The sequence below is a fragment of the Poecilia formosa genome, unplaced genomic scaffold (assembly GCF_000485575.1).
Source record: "Poecilia formosa unplaced genomic scaffold, Poecilia_formosa-5.1.2 Scaffold758, whole genome shotgun sequence".
In the NCBI taxonomy this organism is placed as follows: Eukaryota; Metazoa; Chordata; class Actinopteri; order Cyprinodontiformes; family Poeciliidae; genus Poecilia; species Poecilia formosa.
Window position 1 is genome coordinate 83,752 of NW_006800697.1, and position 25,608 is coordinate 109,359.

Sequence of the window (25,608 nt, forward strand, 5' to 3'; positions counted from 1 at the left end):
GTGTGCGTGTGTGTGTGTGTGTGTTTTCTAGAGGGAGCTCTGCACAGAAAGGTGGAGTCAAGCTTAAAAATATTATGCATTATCAGCTTCATTTAACTATTTAAATAGTTCTTAAGTCATTTGTTTTTGAAAACATTTAAAAATTCTTTATTGACCCCAAAGGGAAATTAAATGTTGTAATTAATTAATTCAAAGTTCTTCAAAGAGTTATAGTAGCGCTCCTGTAGCTGTCAGTATTACAGCAAATTTATAGAAGCCTCTGACCAAAGACATTTTAATTAAAAATTTTGTCAGTAAACTTAATCAGCAAATAGGGGTTAAATAAATTTAGGTGCCACCATGTAGTTACTGTGAGATAAAGACTGTATAATTGCACAAACTGAAATTATGAAAATAAATTTGCTTACTGGAAACACGGCAATTTAATAAAAACTCACATTTTGTTATAAAAAGTTTTTGCATTACAAGGAGTTTTTTTTTTTTTTTTTCTTTTCTGGATGAATTATTGGCAAATTTCACGAAACTGCAATAGAAACACTTTTTTGCATCACGAGTCAAGTGATCAAAAAAAATCTGCTGGTGGAACTACAACTGGGTTGCTAGGTGACGGGCTTGGCTGGCGTTGCTAGGCGATGGGCTGGGCTTGGCTGGCGTTGCTAGGTAACGGCGCCAGTGGAACTAGAACTCTTCCACCAATATTTAGGAATTATTGACTTAAAACAGGCTTCAATATCTTGTTGAAAAGTTACTTATTTACTTTTGTCTTATTTTAAGTGTGTGAAGACATTTGCACTTAAAATGAGATCAAAATACTTTGTAAGATTTTGTGATTCCTTTTAGCTCCAATAATCTGACTTTTGTGGGTTTTGTTTGTTTCTATCCCAAATTAATTTTTGTTTATTTTTGGGGATTTATTTATTTATTTTTTCTGTTTCTTGTGTTTTCTCGTCTCCTCCCTCCTCCAGATCATTCAGGACAGAGTGGAGTCTCACGTGTCCAGAAATCACCTGCTGTGGAACTTCCTACCTGGCGGTCTCTTCGCCTTCCCACAGTACTCAACTGACCCTGCCCAGTTCCCCTTCTACTACGCCATCCTGGGTAAGCACTGATTCTCTACAGATGCCTTCAAATTACATTAAAAATCCTCAATAGACAAAATATTATAAATATCAGCCAGAATGTTTTTAGGTCTTAAATTTTCTCTCATGTAAAAGTTTGAGTTGTGGCAGAAATCTAATACCATTGCTTAACAGGCCAGCTACGTTTTTGAGTCTGTCATGGTTAGGTACAAATTTATGACGACGTAAAAGGACCAAGGAGGAGTAAATTTCCACAAAAAATACAGAAATTTTGATTCATGAAAAACAATGACATTTTAAGCAAAACAAGAAAATTTCTGATAATTTGCTAAAAACTAACATTTTCAGACTAGTTTCAGAAATTTTCTTGAGAAAAAGTGGAAATTTCTGAGTTTCAAAAGTCTAAAATTTGCTTTTAAAACTCAGCATGTACTCAAAAATCTCATATTTTGAGTACATGTTGAGTACACTTTTCTAGAAAGTGTGTGTGGACATTTTGAAAAGTCTAAAATTTGCTCGAAAAACTTTTAAATTTTCAGATTAGTCTCAGAAATTATCTTGAAAAAATGTGGACATTTCTGAGTTTGAAGTTGAAATTTTTTAAACTTTGTTTTTTCTATAAGATTTCTGAGATTCATCTCAAAGTTGTGGAGTTTTTTTTTTTGTTTTGTTTTTTTTTAGCAAATTTTCAACTTTTGAAACTCAGAAATTTCCTTGTTTTTTTTTTCTAGAAAGAATCCTAGACTAAATTTTATGTTTTTTTCACAGAAATTTACCCTTTTAAAAAATCTGCAGTAGCCCTAATACGACGTTATGCAAATTTATCGGCAGTTGGCTGGGCGACATTTGCTTTTGCTCCGGGCTCAGTTCTGGTGCCAACCCATACGAGGCTCAGTGCATTCTGTGAAAAATAAACTTTCTTCTTGCCACTACAGGAGTTAAGGCATAATATTTATATATTTGGCTCAGTCGCTGTTTGTGATGAAAAGGTCTAAAACCCAAAGATTTGGTTGAAGGTACATGAAGAGGGTCAGCCGAGGTGCGATTCCCCTCATGAGAACCGGAGCCGAGAGTGTGATTTCACCTTGGGTAGCCCGTTGCACTCCATCTGGTCGGTCCATGTTTGCCGCATTGGCCAGGAAAACTGTAGGAAACGGAGAGCGCAGACAGCTCAGACGGAAAGTAATGAACCGTGGGCAGCTGGAGCCAGGAGGCGCACCGTGGTCCACCTACACCGCCCACCACTGGAGACAAACGAGCGCGAAAGGTCCTTGGAATAAAATATCCAGGCTCCTGCAAGCAAGTCTGAAGTCAAGGACTAATCTGTTGTTTATTTTATTTAGTGCATCTGCAGCGAAAACGTGAACAAAGGAACAAAAGTGAACAATCTGCTTATGGATGTTTTCAACCCTGATGTGGCCTTTAAATATCCCCAGGTTACTCATTTAAGGTTATTTTAATTCCTACTGAGTGAAGACAGAAAATCACAACGTTCAGCGCAAAGCAGTGAAAGTTTCTGCAGGGGAGCCACTTTTATCGTGGTTTGAAATTTGTTTTTCTGACAAAAACATCCAGATTAAAGCTGCACCACTTCACTTTTATTAATCTTTTAAAATATTTGGTAAAATTAGGCCTGCCGCGATAAACGATAAATCAATTAATCACACGATAAATTAAACCTATCGACCTTATTTTAATTATCGGCTTTATCATCTCTTCCTGTCTTTTTCTCTTTCTGTTGATGACACTGAATGAAAAAAGGCTCAGCTCCGGTGCTCTTCCTTAGTGTAATGTCCAGCTCACACTACACGAGTTGTTGGCGGACTGTCGGCCCATTTTCAAAACCTGACAGAAATCCTGGGTATAATGGTTCGATCGGGTTCGTAGTGCCCTGTGGTGTCCAGCAACATGGGCACAAAGTAATGGCTACAAGTCCAGTTAACTAATTTTAAAATCAGGCATTAATCATTGCTTTACTAGAATCTACGTGTGACGCATGTGGCTAGAATCAGCGTAAAGTTCTGACGGAATGAAAATCATTATAACCTATTTATGTCATGTTAACGAAGAACAGCTGAAAACCTACCGGGTTTATCAACTGCGGTAGCCATTTGGCTCCAGTTCCTCCCCTTGTCATTTCTATATTCGTTGCACAAAATGTTGAATAAATATTAATGTTGTTTCCACATATCATCTCTGATGTCCGCTGGACTTCAGGTTGTGCTGTGTCAGCTGTTTGGGATTTCCCTCCGTAATTTCCCCTCAGAAAGCAGGAGGAGAATCCCGCTTTCTGATTGGCTACCTGTAACATTCAACAGGCTGCATTGACGTAGCCCAATGCAGCCTGTTGAATGCTGAATCGGGGGAAATCCCTGATTTAGTCGGGGGAAACCCCTGATTTAGATCGGAGAGGCCACGGCGATCCACCGTAACACACCACACACTGCAGGTTACGAAATCACCAGCGATAATCGTAGATCGGCCAACGTTCTAAGATTGTTGTAAGGGGAAAATAGGAGCAAAAAAAATCGTGTAGTATGAACTACTGCATTAGGTAGTCGGATGTGCCCATCTTCTCTATTTAAATCTAGTGATTACTGAAGGCCAATATAGTATACAGACTTCATATCTGCACTCTTTTGGTTGAATGCAGTATTTATTTCCACTTTGGCTTTATGTTTAGCTTTTATTCAAGTACGTTTTTTGTTAATGGAGACTGAGAATCCATTTTATTTTTGTTTTTGGTTGTTTTGTTTCATCAGTTCCAGTGTTATGTGTTCTTTTGAAAATAAAGTGTATCTATCTATGGCAGGAAATCGCAGGCATTATTAGTCATTTCCATTAAATCAGTGTAAAAAGATCTTGAAACAATATTATCGTTTATCGCAATAATTTTTTAGACAATTAATTGCTCGGCCTGTAAAAGCCCTTGTCCAGGAGCAGAAATCAATACATTATAATAGTTTAAAATAATTAAAGAAATACTAAAATTATATATTATGACAATTAAGTATAAGTAGTCATATAAATAATTATAGAGGTATCAATAAATTGAATTAAAAATCATTTTTATATATTTTCCAACTCCACTGAAATTTGTCCCTAGTTTTTGTCAACACCGTCAGAAATGAAAAGAATGTAAAAAAAAAAAAAATCAGGCATTATTGGGGGGCACCAGAACTTCTGAGGACCCCATGACAACGTCCTTTCTCTTCCTTTGCTAAGAGAGCTAGTTAGCTCTGGTTAGCTTAAGTTATTCTTTAGTTTTTTCTTCTGTTTTATTCCTAAGCTGCTCGTCACAACCATGATGTGTCAACTCCATAACTGACAATTTACAAAACTTTGATGAAATTTTGTGAAATAAAAGCTTAATTTTGGTAAACTGTAAAGATTTCACGGACCTGATGAGCTACAATATGGCCTCCTTCAGAATAACATCATATAAATTGAGGTAGTTTGGCATTTCGTCAACTCCGTCAGATGTCAACTCCGTCAGAGTTTTTCTGACTCTTTCAGTGAAATTGTTGTCAAATCTCACTTAAATGTGCAATTAATTTATTTTAATGTATTTTACATAAATTGCATTACTTCACATGTACCAAGTTTTTCATTTTATTCACTAGTTTGTCAACACCAACTCTGTCATGCACTGTCAACTCCGTCAGATGGCCTTTTTGTTGTTTTTGGTTGTAAATATTTCTTTTGTTTCTTGAGAAGCATTTGTCTGTAAAATGAGTAAAAATATCACTAATAGGGTATTTTAAAAATTATTTTATATTTATTTTTGTCAGATGGTGATGACAACGTTCTAGGTCAGGTCGATTAAAAATGTAATTTTTTTTAAAAAAATGTTGCAACTGGGAGCCTGTACCTTAGCATCTTTACATTTTCTAAACATTATTTGTCATATTTGCATACATAAGGTTGATAAATAATAAAAAAAATATATATATATGGGAAAATTAAAACCCATTTTGTCCCTATTCTGAAGAATCACTGATTTCTGAAATGTCCATGTATTTTCTAGAATTTTTTTAGATTATTAAAATAGTTTATTAGATTAATTTAAACATTTCTAGTTTTTTCTTTGACTTTCAAACACATTTTTTCTAGAAAATTTATGAGATGAATATAAAAATTTCAACATTTTTTTCTAACAAGTGTTCAACTTTTGTAGTTCAGAAATTTCAACATTTTTTCTAAAATTTTCTTGACAGATTTCAAAAATTTTGCTGGGAAATTTTGAACTTTTGTAGTTCAGAAAGTTCCATGTTTTGTCTACATTTCTGATGCATTTTTTCTAGCAAACTTTTAAATTTTGCGGTTCAGATTTTTTTTATATAGCAAATTTTTGACTAATTTTGGCAGAAAATTGACGCCTCCTTATTTATCTGTCTACAACGGCCCTAATACATACCGTACTGTAACAACGTTGGTTACAGTTTTAATAAACAAAGAAAAAACATGTTTTTGATAAAGTCACATTCTGCAGCTTTAAGACTGAATCCATTTTTTCCAAGCATATAAATGAATCTTCTGACGCTTTACAGCTGAACATTTCTGTGCAGATTGAAGACGTGTTGAGGATACAAAGCTCTTAATGTTTGTAATGTGAATATAAATGGTGTTGGAGTTTGAAACTTTCAGCTGCAGGGTGCGTGGGTGTGTGTGAGCGGCGACCGCAGCGATTCTCCCTGGACTCCGGCTGTAACTCAGATCGATGTTTGTCTTCCTCGCAGGAATTGTGGACACTCGGGTTAGGAGGTGCAGAGCAGGGAGCCGTTTTGTTTATGCCTCTGCAGTAAATTACTATTTCTGCCGCTGCTGCTGGGGGAATAACTTACCGTCAGCGCCGCGTGTTCGGCCGTCTCACTCTGCTACCTTTCCATAACTTTTGATGGCAAAGCAGTTGCAACTTCTGCCTGGCATTTTGAAAAAGTTTGACCTGCTGCTCAGACGTTTTGGCCCGAGGAGCAGGACGAATATCTTGATACGATGGCAGAAGCTGCAGCTCAGCTTGAGTTCAGCTCAGTTGTTAAAAATAACAGAAAGTCACGCTTCATTTTCCTTCCACTCTGTATGAGGAAAGTACATAAGAAAATCACAATAAAAAGATTTAGTTTGTGGCTGTAATGCGAAAAAAAGTGAAATGGCTCATTAGCTTTGCAACAATGACCTTTAGCTGAGCCGCCAGCCATTTCTCCTTTATTCAAGTCTTTTAATTTGAAAATATTTTTTAAGGAAAAGGGTAAATGTGTAATTATTGCTCAGCTTAGTCGTTCCTGTGATTTAGATTTGATCAATTTAACCAAATGAGTCTCTAAAAATCTGTTTTCTTCCATCAATGTGTGGCTCTAATGAGCGCTGAAGGTTTTTGTCTTTTTAAAAAAAAGTTTCACTTTTATGGTTGACATTTTAAAAAAAGCAAAAAATGCTAAAAGTAATTTGGTTTAGCTTCTACTATAGCATAAAGATAAATCTCGGCTGGATAGATACTTTCACACTTCAGTTTAATTAAAACCTTTGATATTCTTTTAATTTTGAAATTCAGTCCATTGTAATAAATTTTAAAGCAAATTACATCTGAATTACAGTTTATATTTTTCTTATTCATTGTTTGCAGTGAAAACGTCAAGATAAATTTTACTAGATGATAAATTGTCTCAGAAATTATTGTGATAAACTTTAATATTTTTGTTTTGGAAACATTTTCAGGGAGTAATAATACAAGAACACATTCTCAAAAATCAAACTTTAAAAAATAAAATAAGTTATGAAGTCATTGTAAAGAAAGTTATACTTAAATTTGTTTTGTTCTCAGCTAACTCTTTTTTTAAGACTTTTCTCATCCAGGTTTTGGTACAAAGAAAAAAGCTAAATAAATGGAAATTATTGAGCGATAAACGTATTTACTTCTTATTGCAGCAGACCTGTTGTCTCAAAACCAAACCTGGGTGTTTCCAATGAGAAACATTTCTGTAATCAGACACACATCCACATTCCTCAAACATCAGGCGAGTTTTAAATCGACTCATTCCAATTAAAACCGCCCTGCTGGAAAACATTAGCATATTAATATTAATCAGAGCGGCGTTGCTCTTTCCAGGAAACCAAAAGCACGCGCCCGTTTGTGCGACCCCCACAAGGGCAAAGCTCCTGCTTCCATAAATACCAGCAAGCCCACCTGAGACGGCCGATGGCAGCGTCGGCGAGATGGATAGAGCTGCACTAAAGAGCACTTCACCTATCCATGAGGATCCCCGGTTCCCAAACAGACGGCGCTTCTGTTCCCACTGCAGCCCGGCTCGCTTCGGCTGCCCTACATATCAAAACGTCTGCGCGCGTTTCCACATCTTCCTCCATTCATCTTTCATAGATTTCTACGTTTATTGTTGGCTGCACACCATCTTTCTTTCTCATAATTGCTTATAATGTAAGACTAAAAGTGGTAGAGAACCAAAGAATTGGACTCTAGTAAGAGTAGCAATACTTAACATGTTCTTACTCAAGTAAAAATTAGTTGAGTAAGAGTAAAAAAGTATTTGGTAAAAAGTGCTGATCAAATTATCAGTCATTTAATATTTAAACATTACATAAACAAACAGGTCAAGATGTAAAGTTATGTGGAAATTTAGGTATTTTAAGGATGAAAATGATAATTATTCATATAAAAAAATACAAACATGCAAAAAAAAATGACAATCAGGCAAAATATTTTTTTTCCAAATTAAAAAAAACAAACTTATGAAACTTTAACAAAAACTACAGGTGTGCGTCTTAATTTTTGGTTAAAATGTTTTTGTTTTTCAGTCAGTGGGAGGAAAATCTAGATATTTTAATGAATAATAAAATTACTCAAGAGAAAAAGTACAGAGTAGTAAAAATACTCCTGAAAGTAAAGTTTTTCCAAAAAGTTACTCAAGTAGAACTTCACATGAGACCGGGACTGGACTGGATTTGGCTCACAGATCACTTTTACTTGTCACTTCTACTTTTTTTTTTTTTTGCATATTTGTTAAACTGTCAACATGTTGTGACAATTTATTATGAGGCAGATAATTTATGAAAAGATCTATCCTTTCCAATTCCTTCCGCTTTTCAAACTCAGAAAAATTTCAGAAAGTTAATCTCAAAACTTTTGTTTTTCTAGCAACTTTTCAAACTCTAAACAATTCCACTTTTTTTCTTTTTTAAAATTTCTCCCATATGAAGAAATGCACAAACATCCAATCAGAGCCAAGAGGAGGTTCTTAGCACTGTCAATCATTCTCATGTACTCGCTGCTAAACATGTTAGTGGCAAATTAACAACTCACTGTTACAAGAAAACCGTTTCTCTGCCATCATCAGTGGCCATGCTAAGGTCTGTCACAATAATCAATAAATCAATTAATTGCATGATAAATTAAAATAAACTCAATAATTTCCAATGTCATGATTTATCGTTTTTCTCTTGCTACCAAAAAGTGGATGATAAAAGTCTTCAGTCTGGAGTTTTGGACTTAACCTTGTTTTGAAGGGTAATTTTGTTTCCTGGAACTTCATTTGTTGTTTTTATGATTTATTTTGGATATTTAAAATGTCTTTCAGTTTCAGTGTTAAATGTTAATCAGAATTTAAAGTTTATTGATCTTTGAGAATGTGTTCTTGAATTATTTGTCATTATATCCGTTAGATTACTGACAAATTGTCTCACAACAACAATATTATTGTTTGTTACAATAACTTCTAGGATGATTAATAGTCCAGAAACATTAGTTATTGTGACAGGCCTAGCCATGCTAACTAGCTTTAGCATTAACAGGTTGTGCTAGCAGAACTTGACGCTTTGGAGCAGCTGAAGCATTGGTTTAGGATTTCCTCCCACCAATGCAAGGGCTTGTAGGTTTAGAAAACCAATCGTTCAGAGAGTTTTGCCAATTTCTAATCACCTCAATTGGAGAAATGTTCCCTGATTTCAAAAGTTTCACCTGTAATCCCAGACTCTAGTGCAGATTCAGCCTCCAGATCGACATCAAGTGTAATATTTTTATTGTATTGTTTAGATATAGTTACTGTCACTTTGGAGAAAAGTTTCATGCATTCATCTGCTTCTGTTTTGAAAATTAAATGCAACTGAATGTCATTGTTTTAATTTAAATTTTTGTTTATGGCCACCGTCAGTCAAAACGACAGACAATGGAAAAAGTCAAGCACAACCTCTCATCTGAGATTGTTTATTTTATAACTTATGTAATGAGCTTTAAAAGGTTTTCACAACGTAGAAATACTCAGTGAATGAGCAGCAACAATAAAAAGACCAAAATGAAACTGACTGGACGTCTTTCCTCCTCCTTGTTGAAGTGAAAAGCGAACAGATGTGCTGACGTCTGATGAGCGAAGCAGAGATCAGGATTGATTTGTCCGGAAATCTGTGGTGGAGTCTGAAGCAGCGCTCCATCTTCTCATCCTGCTTTGTTTGTGCTGCAGGTAAGAGCCCATCGCAGCAGTTCACAGCTGTGGTCCATACGGTAACTCCTCTGCAGGCCCAGATCTCCCCTGTGGTGAAGCTCATCATCGCTGTGGCCAAGTCCAAGTTCTGTGCACAGGTAGGAAAATGGGTCCAAACTGTCCCAGGATCCAGATAATAACCCATTTTTGAGAGAGAAGCGTAATAATGCTGTTACCTGTGAGCAAGCTACCTTCAGGTTAGAGCCTGCAGAGTTTGAAAATCAAGTTAGACAAAGTTTAATCCCATCTCACATGATTTGAATCATTTTCAGTATGAGCCATATCAAAAATCAGAATGTTCNGACAGACAATGGAAAAAGTCAAGCACAACCTCTCATCTGAGATTGTTTATTTTATAACTTATGTAATGAGCTTTAAAAGGTTTTCACAACGTAGAAATACTCAGTGAATGAGCAGCAACAATAAAAAGACCAAAATGAAACTGACTGGACATCTTTCCTCCTCCTTGTTGAAGTGAAAAGCGAACAGATGTGCTGACGTTTGATGAGCGAAGCAGAGATCAGGATTGATTTGTCCGGAAATCTGTGGTGGAGTCTGAAGCAGCGCTCCATCTTCTCATCCTGCTTTGTTTGTGTTTGTGCTGCAGGTAAGAGCCCATCGCAGCAGTTCACAGCTGTGGTCCATACGGTAACTCCTCTGCAGGCCCAGATCTCCCCTGTGGTGAAGCTCATCATCGCTGTGGCCAAGTCCAAGTTCTGTGCACAGGTAGGAAAATGGGTCCAAACTGTCCCAGGATCCAGATAATAACCCATTTTTGAGAGAGAAGCGTAATAATGCTGTTACCTGTGAGCAAGTTACCTTCAGGTTGGAGCCTGCAGAGTTTGAAAATCAAGTTAGACAAAGTTTAATCCCATCTCCCATGATTTAAATCATTTTCATTATGAGCCATATCAAAAATCAGAATGTTCCTAAAGGGCCAGTTGTGCCAGAATATATTGATAAAACCAATTACATTGTTAAAATATCAATAAATAATTGTTCGTCCAGGATTTTATGATTAATTTAGTGTTTCTTTTAAATCTTTTGTGGTGACTATTTAGAAATGTTTATAAGGAATTTGTACAGTATTCTCGCTAATGGATGATGTTAAATGTGACTTGACATCAAATAAGACTGCAGTCATTTAAATTCAATGTTTTTGACCAATTTTGAGAAAATCTGTAGTAAAATCAGGAAATAATGTGAAGATTTGTTGATTTTGTGTGAATTTTGCAGATTTGTGAAAACTGGAAGATGTAATTTGGAATCTAGAGGGCCACATAAAAAGCTACGGCGGGCCAGATTTGGCCCCCGGGCCTTGACTTTGACACCTGTCTTTTAAATTTACAGTATTTTGTGGAATATTTTTTAATTTTCTAATTTACAAGTTTTTAATTCCCTTGAAAAAATATTTGTACCACATGGACTTTGACTCTTTTCCATTTTTAAACCAAAAACTTTAATGTTTCTAATTGATCCTTGGATTTTTTTGTGTAGCTAATAGTGCAAAATCTGCATTTTCAGACATTCTTCTTTGTGAAATTGGTCAGCTTCAGTCAGATTGGATGTATTTGATGTCTGTAAACATCAATTTTCCAGTCTCGTCACAGATTAATATATGGACTTTGACTGGACCATTCAAACTAAACGCATCTCCAAGAAAAATGGCTCCTTTACAGACTTTACCAGAATAAAAATCCTCCATTTTTCCAAATTACATTTTTAAAAGCATCCAAATTGAAATAATTTTTTATTTTTTATTTTGCAATTTTGTGCTTATTTCTGACTCGACATGCATAAAATAACATCCAAATTCGCTGAAAGCAGCATATCAACCAGCTCCCTGTGTGTTTTTCATGTAGGTTGTGGTTTTGTGGAACTGTGAGAAACCTTTACCTCCTCGAAATAAGTGGCCCTCCACCAGCGTGCCTCTCACTGTCATCGAAGGACAGACCAAGGTAACAGCTGCTGGCTTTCTGCATCCGTTACTGTGTGGAAGTCGACTTCAAGCGATAAAAACATTTATCTGCACTTTAAAAAGATACTTACCAAAAGGTGCTCCAGGAAATTAAACCTCAACATTAAAGCCTGAAGACTTTTTTTTATACAACCTTCCATACAAATACTCTTGTTCCTAAAGTTCAAGCTTACATGAATAGTGTCTCTTCTTCCATAAAGTCTCCTTTTCATCTCCTGGGATTTGAGGTTGTACTTTAGGTGTTATTTGATGCTTTTGAGATGCTAATCGGATAATCCTGGTTGGTTAAAAAAAAAAAAACACACACACCTTGTCGCCGCGGTTACACATCAAACCGACTGTCTGAAGGTAAAAAAGTAAGAGCAAAAATCCTTTCAGATGCACAGCATCCAAAAGTCTAGAAAAATGAATAAATCAGAGCTAGGCTAACAAAGCAGCATAGTTCTAGAATAAAAACAAAATGCATCTTTTACTGCATGCTTCTATGGTATAAATGACAATATTTTGTCTTTGTGGATTAAGTTAGCTGTTAGTTTTTATGAGAAAAAAAATCTGGTATTTATAAAGATATTTCACCAAATTTTTGTTGTCCAAGTTTGAAATTTTATCTTGGTCTAAGAAAAGTTTTTAAAACTAGTCCTGAGCGTTTAAATATAATTGAAATTGGACAATCAGTAATCACAAATAGATATTTATTGTATCTACTTTTAATTTACTTAAAGGGGACCTAGAAATGAGCCATTTCGAAAACTTCCACATTATTAAGTCACCCTGCCCTTTACCTAGCAACCCAAGCAGAGTTCCACCTGTTACTTAGCAACCTCAGCAGAGTTCCACCTGTTACTTGGCAACCTCAGCAGAGTTCCACCTGTTACTTAGCAACCTCAGNTTTTTTTTGTTTTTTTTGTTTCTGGAAAATGAGCCATTTCGAAAACTTCCACATTATTAAGTCACCCTGCCCTTTACCTAGCAACCCCAGCAGAGTTCCACCTGTTACTTAGCAACCTCAGCAGAGTTCCGCCTGTTACTTAGCAACCCCAGGAGAGTTCCGCCTGTTACTTAGCAACCCCAGCAGAGTTCCGCCTGTTACTTAGCAACCTCAGCAGAGTTCCACCTGTTACTTAGCAACCCAAGTAATCGATGTCAACTGGTTTTACTACTGTACAATGGCTGCTGGAAAATATAAGTGTTTTGTTGACTTAACATCCACAAACCACTTCCTGGGTTATTTTTATTTGTGTAGGAGGCTCCACTTTTGCTTTTCACACTTGTATAACTGCGCATCTGCTTGCAGCTATTTTCACGTGTGTGCGTAAACGTTCAGTTGGGTCTGCAGCAGGTTAATTGGATTTAAAGTGACAAGACGGCCTGAAACAGCTCATTCTGAAAAGAATGATTTTGTGCAAAACATTTACTGAGCATGTTTTTATAACCTGTAGACCTCTCCTAACCTGTTTAAAGAAGCATTTAAAAGCTTTAAATACATAAAGAAAAGTGAAACTTTTTTCCATTTTGTTGAAAACGAATCAGAAAACCTGCAAACAAGGTTTTAAATGTAATCAAAGCCGCATATTTCCAATTTGTCAGCCTTTAGACGTACCAGGAGTCCTTTAACAGAACGGAGGACAGGATAAATGACTGTTTAGTTTGATAACCATCTGTCCTTTGCCATCAAATGTTTTATTGTTTCTGGGTAAAGCAAACACTTAAAGCAGTGAAACTGAAGGATTCCAGCTTTTATTGTGAGCAATAACAGTACAAATCTGCGGATATTGTTATTTGCAGCATAACTGGGTAATAGTCTTTCTTCAAGAATACCCAGAAGCTGAATAACCTCCCAGCTGTTTCGGGTACTTTTACACTTTAAATTGTTCTAATTTTCTCATTAGTTGCGACCGCTCATCCTCTAAAACACACACCCAGCCTCCCACGCGACCTCTATGTAAACGTCTCTCTGTGTGCGGCTCTCGTCTCGTCGGCTAATTGCTTCTGTTTGTTTTCATGTAAATGTCTCCCCCCTTGAAAAACCGGGGCGACGTTTCCACGGGTGACAGTAAAAAGCCTCTTGCGGTGCGTGCGGTCCTATAATTAGTCATGCGGTATGTTGTCGTGCTGCCAGGACAGATGCTCTCGGGTGTGTTTGCTTCGGTTTCTGTTTGCTCCCGCTGTAATAACGACAAACACGCACGCTCAGAAAGTGTCATTTGTCTCAACGGGGCGCAGCAGCACAGTAATTTGTTGTTGGTTATGACTGTTTCTACTCTATAATGCTGAGTGTTATACTCCATCAGCAAACCTTTACTTCTTCTCTGTTGCCTGGCTTCACTCCGCTGTTTTTAATCTCTGTCAGATCAGCTGAAAAACAGGAGCCCAGTCTGCAATCACTTAGCTGCAGACGCATCCAGCCTTGAGGCACAATGACTTTTTTAAACATTGTTTCAAAGGAAACTTCAAATCAAAACATATTAACTTCAACATAGCAGAATTAATGGGAGTTTCATCCATAATTTAGCATCTAAGTGATCATAAAATGTTAATTATTAAAGAAATGACCACTCTTAAAACTGCAAACTGCCAATTGATCTCAACTCTGAAGAAATTTACGAGATGAAAGCAGATATAAGCCGCTTTCAAATATGCAGAGAGGGAAGGAGTGAAGGGAGGTGAAGAAGATAACGGACCACTGAACTGCCAGAGGTATCAGATGGATCTAATCTGAGTCCAGAGGCAAAACGCAATGACGCCGGCCGGAGGGAAGCAGTGGGGGTGGGACGGTTACCCGGACAACTACAAAACCGCCGTGGAGTTTGATTCAGCCGATAAGACGGCTCAAAGCCAGCATTTACTGTAGCGAGAGCAAAATGTTTGAACTGGTAAACAGAAACGACAACAAACGCTGAGGACTGATAGAAATATGAGTCCAGAATGTGGTTAAAGATAAAGACGCTGCATGGTGAGGATCCATTTTGTCTACAAGGATAAAACATGCATAAAAACAAAGTTCATCACGTTTGAGTTTAAAATCTCTTCCTAAATTATATTGTATTAAAATTGCTAACAAACAATTTTAGGCATTTTCTTTACTTATTTAATGATCCATCTTTGTTGTTCTGGGCCGCTCGTTATTTTATCTAGAAATAAATTTTTGACTTTTAAAATATCAGATAACGCTCTAAAATAGAGAAAATCTAACCAAAAAGTAAAATTATGTCATTCAGTCAATTTGTGCTGAAGTGTTTGTCTTCCTGGCTGAATTTATCACCTGACTAATGATTATATAACACTTTGATCCCAGAAAATAACTTTAAAGTGATTCTGTGATGTAAAATCGCACGTCTGCTTTAAACTGACGTGCTTTTAAATGTCCTTTTTCAGGAAATGTCTCGATAAGTTTGAACTCTGCGTCTAGCAGCTTAATAATCTAAGATGATGAGCTGAGTGATACTTACAGACATCTACGATCTTTGCTAAGCTTCTCTTAAAACCATTTCCAGGAATCTAACAGCAGCTAAAATGAAGATTAATTTAATTGGCATCAAATCTTGGCTAATTCAAGATGAAACCAACAAATATTAAAACAGCGGCTTGTTTTTAAGACTCCTGGGTGAAGAAACGTGCAGTCGACCTCAGCCTGCACGCTAATGCATCATGCTGGCACATGTGTAATAAACTAAACTGGCTTTCTACTGTAGGCTTGTGCCTTCTTAGTTTCCTTTTTACACGCCAATAATGTTGCAGCTGCAGCTCCTGTCGGCACATTACACCATGTCCACCAAGGCATGTCCAACAAAGCAGTGATAATCTGTTGCTGTTTGTCTATTTTAGGGTTTCCTTCAGTGTACTGTAAGCCTGGCGGGCCGACAGGTTTTATTTGTCCTCGCCAGGCTGAACAATGTTTAATTTATTTTCTTTTTCTATTTTTTTGTATTTTATTTTTCATTTCATTCACTCAATAATAAATAGGAATAGTTCATGTAACTATTAAACACTAAGTTATGTATTCAGTAATATATTGTTTAATTATTCTAGTTTGTTTTTATTACTACATGTATCTATAGTTAGAGTTATAGTTTATAGATATAAACTTATATCTTCCCCTTATTAACATGAGGAGAAAATTGGCTATTTAACTTAAATTATTAGATATATTTCAAATACACAACAAAATATCAGCTTATTCGACACCATATCGCTTCGTTATGATTTTTAAATTTCTTTAAAAACCAAAAAGAGATTTAATTGTTTTATCTTACTGTCAAGATTTTTCCATAAACTGAAATTTTTAACTGAAATATATATTTCCATTGTCCAGGTTGATGGAATCAACTTACTCGCTCACTCACTCATTGGTTACCTAGCAACTCACTCACTCTTTGGTTACCTAGCAACTCACTCACTCTTTGGTTACCTAGCAACTCGCTCACTCTGGTTACCTAGCAACTCGCTCACTCTGGTTACCTAGCAACTCACTCACTCTTTGGTTACCTAGCAATTCACTCACTCTTTGGTTACCTAGCAACTCACTCACTCTTTGGTTACCTAGCAACTCACTCACTCATTGGTTACCTAGCAACACGCTCACTCTCTGGTTATCTAGCAACTCACTCACTCTTTGGTTACCTAGCAACTCGCTCACTCTCTGGTTACCTAGCAACTCACTCACTCATTGGTTACCTAGCAACTCACTCACCCATTGGTTACCTAGCAACAACTTGTTGAGTAATTGGCACAGCAGCAGCTTAAAGTTTTGCCTTGTAACTGATTAAAACTAAAAAACAACAATGTGGAGTAAAAACTGCAGATAAAACCAGAAATGTCACGTCACCATTTTGGCAGCATTTAGGCATTTAAAACGATTAACAACAATCATCAACATCGACTGATACGAAACACAGATATCGTGATACGTTTTTCAACCAAATTCAGCGCACAGTAAAACCGATGTGACAAACTTTATTTAATTTAAAGTTAACAAAACAGCCAAGTAAATTAGTACTTTAGAATTTATCCGGAAAATTATTTAGGGAGGCTAAATGTGCTAAAATTAGTTAATGCGCTAAATGAAAAATTAGCTTTGAAATTAGCATCTAAGGCCTAAAGATGCAGTCCAGTAAACAATCAGTGAAACTTATCATTACAGTACAGTTTGTAAATTAGATAAATGTGAAGTTAATTTACAAACATATTTTAGTTGTGTATTCATGTTTGTTCAAAATAATGCTTAGATGTATTCAACATTTTTAAGGTGAGGAACCAGAACTTTCCTTTTCCTCAAACATCAATTTCTGTCCCTTCATTTGTTCTCCAAACAAACAGTTGAATAATTCATGCTTTAATTACGAGTCAATAACTTCAGCGGCCATCTTTAGGCTGATGGATCTGGGTCCACAATGTTTTCTGTCAGGCGCTGAATTGATAGTCACACAAAAAGCTATTAGGCGCGCTCGCTGATCGACAGACCAACAGCTGGGGGTGAAACAACTATTTGTTTATTAAGTTCAGATTTTTTACGTCTCCCTACAAATAATCATTCAAAAATGAAGTAAATGAGATTTATTTGACCTTTTAAAGCTGCTTTGTCTCTGTGGGGCCTGAAGTTTTTCTTGTTTTGGATTCATTAGACTATATTAATCTATGATGGTGTCCGTTTTGCTCTGCAGACGATGAGCAGTCGTTTTTTCCCGCACGACGACATCATCACCACCGACGCCGTGCTCAGTCTGGATGAAGACTCTGTTCTCTCAACCAATGAGGTGAGTTATTGATTACAAACCAGAAAACTTGGACACAAATACTTCATCTAGAAAACGAGGTGAGGCAGCCATGCTGTCAGCACACGACGCCACTAGACAAAGATTACAACTTCTGAATTAATCTCGTCACAGTCAGTCCTGTTAGCGCACCGTTCTCCCACCCAGCAAAGGAATGCAGTCCCATAACTTTAATTATTAAAAAATAAATTACTTTCAGTAATTCATTCAAAAGGTAAATGGTTATGGTCAGGCTGCACAATCACTCCCTACAAACTGGGTAAACAGAAAAGCTAGTTACGCTAACCGTAAAACATTAGCCCTGCTAACGCTAAAGCGCTACATTAACAGTATTTAACAGAAGCTAATGCTAACATGTAACTTCAATTCAAATAATGTCAGTTTAAATGTCTGTTTGATTCTAGTTTAATGTTTTTAAGGTTCTACAAGTTTTTTGTTGTTTGATTTAATTTACTTAGCTTAGCTTAACAATTTTCTGTTTTGTTGGTTGTGTTTGGCAACAGTTTAACATTTTAATTTCTGTTGCATTAAGCAATATAAAAAGCAAAATTTGAACCAACATTAAGCATTAATCAAACATCAGTTCTGCTACAGCTAAAGCACTATACCAACATGCTAATTGGCAGACGCTAACGCTAAAGCGCTAACTTTAATTCCAGTTATATCTTCCCTTGAAAGACTACAACCTTTGAGCACCATTTTAAACATCACAATAAATGTTCCTTAATGCCCTTCTAGAAAAAATAAATAATGTGAGAAAAGGAAATGGATCTGCTGTGTAAACAGTTCCCCACTTCAAAATAAAAGCATGGATATAAACAGCTAAAAGTCGATAGCCAAAATCTCAGCACAGATGAACTTTACTCAACTGAAAGTTTACAAAACAACCTAAATTAGTGTTTTAGAATTTATCTGGAAAAAGTAAAAGGAACATAAGTTATCAAAAATGCTAAAGCGCTAAACTGAAATTAGCAGATCAGCAGAAGTGTGCCCACCACTGTAAGCCTTAATACAATTTTAAAAATAAATGTCAGATGTGTCACTCAATAAAATGTTCATACATCACAATCACATACACTTAAAAAAACAACAAACAAACCAAAAGGTATTTTAGACATTTAAAGTGAATGTTTTTAAAACAGTATAAAGCTGCAAAACAAAAAACCTGCAAACATTTATTTTTAACATAGATGGGGAGGTAAATTAATAGGATATTATAATAAAACAAAACCACTCAAAAATCCAAAACCTCACTAGAATGCTCACTTTCAGTTGAAACTGGGACAGTTTATTAGTAAAAAGCATTTTTTGTCCTCTTCCCAGTGTGATCTCTGTCTCACTTCCAGTCGGTTTCAGCCAATAGGAGGATGAGGTGATACCTTGACACAGTATTGATCCGTACTGAAATGGCACAAGCCGTCCACGTAAAGTCATGAATAATGATCAAAATAAATGAATTGCCTCGCGCTGCTCAACAGTGCAGCAACCACTCAGAGGTAAACAAGTGTTTAAGCTTAACCTGCAAGAATCTGGCTTCTTTTTCAACATTCCTGTGTTGATGACTTTAAAGATGGAAGAAAAACCTGAAAAGTGAAGAAGAAACAGCAAGAAATGGAGAGGAAGGAGAAAAGATGGAGCAATTAAAGGGACAGAATGCATAGCAACAATTATGGCTCTAAGAGGAAAGTAAAGAGCCGGCTGAGTAAGATTTAATGAAAAACAAAGTGCTTTCATGGAGTCAGGAGTTTTGCCAGAGCCATTACCTCAGCGTCTGTATCGTTACTCTGTCAGAGCACAAAGGGTATATTTGATGTTGCTAAAACAGAGGATGAGAAACACTCCAGTGGCATTCATTTAGGACAATTTAAAGAACCGTGAATCGTACCAGTGTCCATTTTAAAGTACAATCTGATGTGTAGGCAATCAGTAAATTTACTAAAACTAACAAAAACAAAACAGATTCACCAACCTGTGGCAGGTTATAAACGCCTGTTCTTTAACAGGAGTTAATCAGATTAATCGTGATGAATCAGTTATTCAAATAATCGCCAACTGATTTAGTAATCGATTAATCGTTATTTGTAGTGACTCATTTTCAAAGCAGTATTTAAGCTAAACCTGTCAAACATATTTACATTTTACATTTAACAAGGGGAAAAAACAAACTTAGTAAATATGTCACAATACATTTTTCTAGACGATAAATTTTCCCAGAAGGTATTGCGATAAATGATAATATTGTTGTTTTGAGACCATTTTCAAGAAATTTGATTTTCAGTAAACTTTAAATTCTAATTAATATTTAACACTGTAACTGAAAGACATTTTAAATAAAATAAATAAAACAACAAATTAAAAATGTCCAGTTGAGACCAGAGAACTAGACTGAAGACTTTTATCGTCTAGTTTTTGGTAGAAAAAGAGAAAAACGATAAGTCATGCAAATGGAAATTATTGATTTTGCTCTAATTTATTATGCGATTAATTGATTTATTGATTATCGAGACGCTCCTAGTTCTACCCAAAACTCAAGCTGCACAGTTTCAACTTCACCCAGTTCACAGTTTGTGGAAAAAATCTATTAATCACATTTTTCTGTCTAATTAATAATTGGTTAATGGAAGTAATTGACAACACATCAGCACTGATGTTGCACCAAGCAGAAAGAGCTGAACCTTTCACATTAATGTTGTATCTTTGATACAAATAATCAAATTTACACAAAAGGAATGGCAATAAAATATTTTTTAAATAGATTTGAATTGTACTTCTAATATTGCACAAAAAAGGTTTAAATAAAAATCTGCAGAATGGGCCAATTTTCTTATCCGATTAATTGATTAATCGTTAAAACAGTCCATAAATTAATCGATAACTAAAATAATCGTTAGTTCCAAGTGGGAGCAGCTGCTTTCTTCCTGAAACAGGAGCAATAAGAAGCTAATCAGTGAATCTCTAATGCTCTGATTAATTCATCTGTCCTGGTGCCCTTTAAATATTCGGAGCGGAGAGAAAATCGCCACGATTGAACATTCATTAGCATTTTTCATATTGCATTATTTCAGCAAAGCTTGACTTTGCCAGTTTGCTGATTGTTATTTCGGTTAATTAAATTAGTTTTATTTCACCAGGAGAGATTAGAGAAGACAAAACAGACGCCTCTCCTTCGGCGCTGCATGCAGGAATTGGTGCAACTAAAGCAGAACTCCAATTAACCTGCAAATGTTAAATTATGTTAAAGTTGTTGCAGCTCATGTTAGATTTCTGAATGTAAATTTAATTTCAGTATGATTTCAAATGTTTTTACTACCTTACCTACTATTTAACCACTAAAGCACTAATTTACCGGTACTTATTTTTTCTAACCTTTATTGATTTAACACTTTACTCACCATCATATGAATCAACACAGATTTTGTTCTGCTTTTGGGTTTTAAGTCTCAAAAAGTAAACAGACTTCAGATTAACGAGCTCTCTCAAAATCAGTTTGTCCAGTTAAAGAAAATTAGCTTTTATAAGAAGCTTTTTTGTGCCTCTTGAACATCCATTAACTTTCTACTTTTTAACACATTTGTTAATATTTTCTGAATTTGTCTTAATTCAAACTTTCTCATTATTTTGTGAATTCTTTTTTTGCCGATTTCTGTTGTAAAAATATGAATTTAAGACAGAATGACAACATCTGTAATGTTTTTTGCTAGTTTTCCTGCTGTTAAACATTTATCATTTTTTAAAAGTAAAGCAACAGCAGTTAAATCTAAAACATGGGCTAAATGATTTTGGAGTTAGCAGCTGGTATGTTAATCTTACTAAAATCATGGTTTTCTTCTGTATTCCCATCAAATTCTGATCCGTAACTCATATTTCCAACAGGCAGCAAATTTAAAATATGTATTTTTATTCAACTATATTCAATAATCCCATCGGGATTCAGAATATCTTTAAAACAAGACTTGTTAAAGTAAAAACACTGGTTTGCAACAACAGTAAGTTCTCCCTACGGTTATCATAGTTATCAAAAACTAACAAACTGAGAAACCATTTCCAGTACTCATTACCCAATACTTTGACCTAAAAATGAAAAAGTATGAAAAAGTTAATTAAACTGAATTATACAAAAAGTCAACAAAATAAAATAAATTAAAACCCTGGTTCCTCTAAAAGCAGAAAAGTTTTTGCAAGTTTTCTTCCAAATAAATCAAATACCTGAGGCTCAACAGTGCAACAATATCTGAAAAAGAAAAACACTGAAAACTGAAGCAGGTACCAGGGCTTACAATGCCTTGTGCTCGTCTTATCTCATGACATTGGACACATTAAACCCAAATGTCAGGAGAGATTTGAAACAGATCTATTGGTAGATCGACCCTCTGATCCGTAGATCAATGTCGGCCTTGTAGAATCTATTAGTATGTATAACACAAAGTTGTACTTTTATCACTTCGTACGACATCTCAATGACTTCTGTGTTAAATCACAGTAACTGAGCTGCATTCATTGCAAATTAACGGACTAATCTTTAATGCCCCAACAACAGAAGTATGAATAAGAATAAGGAGTCCTGTAATCTGTCATTGACGCACCATTTTACCTCTTCATCACCGAGGGGAAAATTAGATTTGCAGGATATTATTAATCCTTTCAGCCCGGCTGTGGAGACGTTTTGACGCGCTCAGACTCAACCACCAACGCGCCAATTGATCGGCGGCTGCATTGGGAGCGGCAGCTGCAACCTTTCTCTCGGCTTAGCGCCGCCGCTTTACAGTAATTGCTCACACGATTCATGACAGAAGCCGCAAGGCATCACTAAAGAACATCCACTTTCAGGGCTCTCCTCCCCAACGCCGGCTCTTCTTCCGTGCAGTTGTGGTAATTAATTTTCTGTCGGCTTCCCCAGGTGATGTGCGCGCGCCGGTGTCTGTGTAGCCAAGTATTTCATTATGTGCTGATCCCCTTATTCTCTGGTGTGTCTGCCCGCGTGTCTCAGTGGTGCTTTTGAATTCAAAGGAGGGTCTTTGTCAGGTGGATCAGACTCCTTCAAGGACGGCCAGGTGCTCCACACAATCCCACATAAGGTTTCTACTTTACTGCTGCGTTTTTGTCATCGATAGGAATTTAAATATTGTTTATCTACTTTTGTTTTGTCCTGAGGGTTTTTTTTCAGTATGGTGAAAAAATTACAGAAGAATAAAGAAAAACTTGAGTAAATCGGATTGAGGACTTTGCCAATTAAAGACCTTACAGGTGAAACATTACAGTTGAAGTAAAATCACATTTTGCACATTTTTATACTTCCATTTTGTTTTCTACTGCTTCTAAAAACAAACCAAACGCTTAAAGAATTCACCCAGCTGTTGTTTTGGCAACAAGTTGATGTTTTTGGTGTCTGAGGAATGATCTGTTTAAAAACCTCCAAATCAGCAGGCATTGACCCCTCACCTAACAACGCCAGCAGAGTTCCGCCCGTTACCCGGCAACGCCAGCAGAGTTCCGCCCGTTACCCGGCAACGCCAGCAGAGTTCCGCCCGTTACCCGGCAACGCAAGCAGAGCTCCCGCACGTTTTGGTCAGCACTGTATGTGCTGCATAATAGACACATGTTTTATTGTTCACTTCCCATCCAGAAATAACTTGCTCCATTCCTTTTGGTCATGCAGGAGGCTCCACTTCTGCTTTTCAAAGCTGTACCATTGTACAATTGTTTGCAGCCATTTTCACGTGAGTGTAAATGTTGAGTTGGGGGTCGTGGCCAACAGCAGCTTACTTAGATGTAATGTAACAAAGGGCCCTAAAATCAAATTGTCTAAGAATGATGTAGTGTAAAACATGTTCTGTTAGCCCGTTGTCCTGTCCTAACTTGTTCAAGGAATCAAAATAAATCACTTCCAGTACGTTTGGAAGCCACCGTAATCCTCATAAAAATCACTGATGCTACTGGAAGTATGTGGAGTTTTAGCATTGCAATATATAGACTGGGAAAACAGAACAAAATAAAATGTTGAGGTCTGCTGTCCATTATCAAGTTCACATCAGAATTTTTTAAGTTGCTTTTTGTGGCTCCAGTTTGACTTCATGTAGGAATTACACGCCTCAGAAAGACCCACCTGAACAAACTTACCCTGTCATATAAAACAGCTCCGCCTGATTCGACCTGTATAGTTTGCTACAGATTTGCCACACAGCTACGAAGACGGCTTGACAGATGAAAAACATTCAGCCAGGTCACCTGTAGAGGCAGAGCTACATTAAAAGCTGCAGTAACTTCTTGACGAGTGAAATCATTACATTGCATTTCTGTTGACAGCTGGCTCCAAATCTTACACTGTTCAAAGCTAAAGTGCTAAAAGAGAAGAAAGAAGGCAACTGCTGTGATTTCCATTTACCCTCAATTTTCTTCTCTTTCCACCCTGGCTGTCCTTGCTTTTATGCTTCCCCAGGTGGACTTTGCTTTCATTGTATGGCAAAGTTTTCCGGAGCGGATTGTGGGTTATCCGGCGAGGAGCCACTACTGGGATAGTTCCAGATCACGCTGGGGCTACACCTCCAAGTGGACTAATGACTACTCCATGGTACTTACAGGAGCAGCTTTTTACCACAGGTACAAAGTCCTGAATGACGTCCAGCTGACCAGAAAAAGCCCTGCACTTATTTTTATTCACAGAATCCTTCTTTTACTCAGAATATGCTTCTAGAAATACAACCAGACAAGAAAATGGCATATAATAAGATGCATACGATAGACACATCTTTTAATTAACTATCTGCATGTATTTCTGTGTTTTTAACTAAACCATCGATGTCCCAAGTGATTGGCAGCGCTAAGACCCGCCTCTTGGCTCTGATTGGTTGTTTTTGGTGCATTTCTTCAAACAGCATTGGTAGCTCAGAGGAAGTGGAGATTATTATCTCTATTATAAACTGTCACAATATGGAGATAGTTTTAACAGATATGTAAAAAGAAAGTTACAAACTGTGGGTTTAAGCTCATGTGATAGAAATGAAGGAAGAATCATTTAAAAAGTAAAACTGCGTACTACTTTAAAACAAATGTGCATTTCTGTGCATCGACAAACTATTGAACAGTTTGAATGAGTGGAAGAAATGCTTCATTATAAATCAAACGTTTTATAAGAAAAAAATAATTTCGTCTTTTGCTCTTCTGACTTAATTTCAAATTTATTGAAATTTTAAAATTATTGAGAGTTTATACAAGATTATTTAATAAATCAATTATTTAAATGATTGTCACCGACTAATCACTAACAGATGTTTAAAAAACAGCATTTGTAGAAAAAACAACATATTCAGAGTAATTAAGCCAAATATGTACAAAATATATTTATACATTTTGGATTTATATTAAAAAACGTCTTTGTCTGTAAATATGTTCTGCCTAGAACTCAAGTGGCATTTTTAGCTGCCACTTTGGCTTCGAATGCACCTCGTTCAGATTCTGCATAAAAAATATTAAGCGCCATTTACTGTACAGTTATTAATCGGTTAGTCCAAAAAATAATCAGCAGATCAGCCCTACACTGTACTGATGTTAAGCCAAGCAGTAATGTTGATGATAAAAGTATTTTTTAGCTGCAGATAATCAGGTGTTCACTAAAGGAAGGCTGTTGTAGGCAATAAAATGTTTATTTTGTTGCTTTAAAATGAATTGAAATTTTTATTTGCAACTTTTACTGTATTTATAATGTATAAAAAATGTATAAATGAAAAATGAGCAGAATGTGCCGATGTTTTATCCACTAATCATTGCAGTTATTTACCGGATGTCATCTGTGAGGACAGATGCTGTCCATTGTCCACAGTAAAGCTCATTCTGTCATTATTACTGTTGGCTCTTTGGGTTGTAATTGTTCTGCGATCGGCTCCAAACCTTTACAACATCCACATTAACCGTTTTCATTCACTGAGCTCATCCTACTCATTTCCTTCACTAGAGAATAACGTGAAACAATATAGCTTTCTCTACTGCCCTGTTATCTAAAAGTGTTTAAAATGTGATACTAGTAATGAAATGTGAAAGAAAAAAGGGTAGACTGGAGCATGTAGCCGAGCGGTAAATTGAACAGCCGAGAGTGTTCCTCTCCAAAGGGATTCCAGGCGTCTTGTCTCGCAGATAAACGGCTTTCTCTTCGCTCCATTGTTTGGATGCTGAATGCACCTCCTTAGTTCTTTTGTTATTTCGACTCTCAAATGCCAACAAAAGCAGACAACACGAATTAGAGGTGGTGTGTGTGTGTGTGTGTGTGTGTGTGTGTGTGTGTGTGTGTGTGTGTGTGC

General features: G+C 36.4%; 1 protein-coding gene across 1 annotated transcript in view; it reads left to right on the plus strand.

The window, feature by feature from the left end:
• LOC103131421 (exostosin-1a-like) overlaps window positions 1-25,608 on the plus strand; it is a 50,394-nt gene that overhangs the window by 19,971 nt on the left and 4,815 nt on the right. The window contains exons 4-8 of the mRNA XM_016666628.1: window positions 966-1,098; window positions 9,548-9,666; window positions 11,431-11,526; window positions 17,207-17,299; window positions 23,754-23,914. Coding sequence (XP_016522114.1) covers window positions 966-1,098; window positions 9,548-9,666; window positions 11,431-11,526; window positions 17,207-17,299; window positions 23,754-23,914 — 602 coding nt within the window. The remainder of the gene's footprint in view (window positions 1-965; window positions 1,099-9,547; window positions 9,667-11,430; window positions 11,527-17,206; window positions 17,300-23,753; window positions 23,915-25,608) is intronic.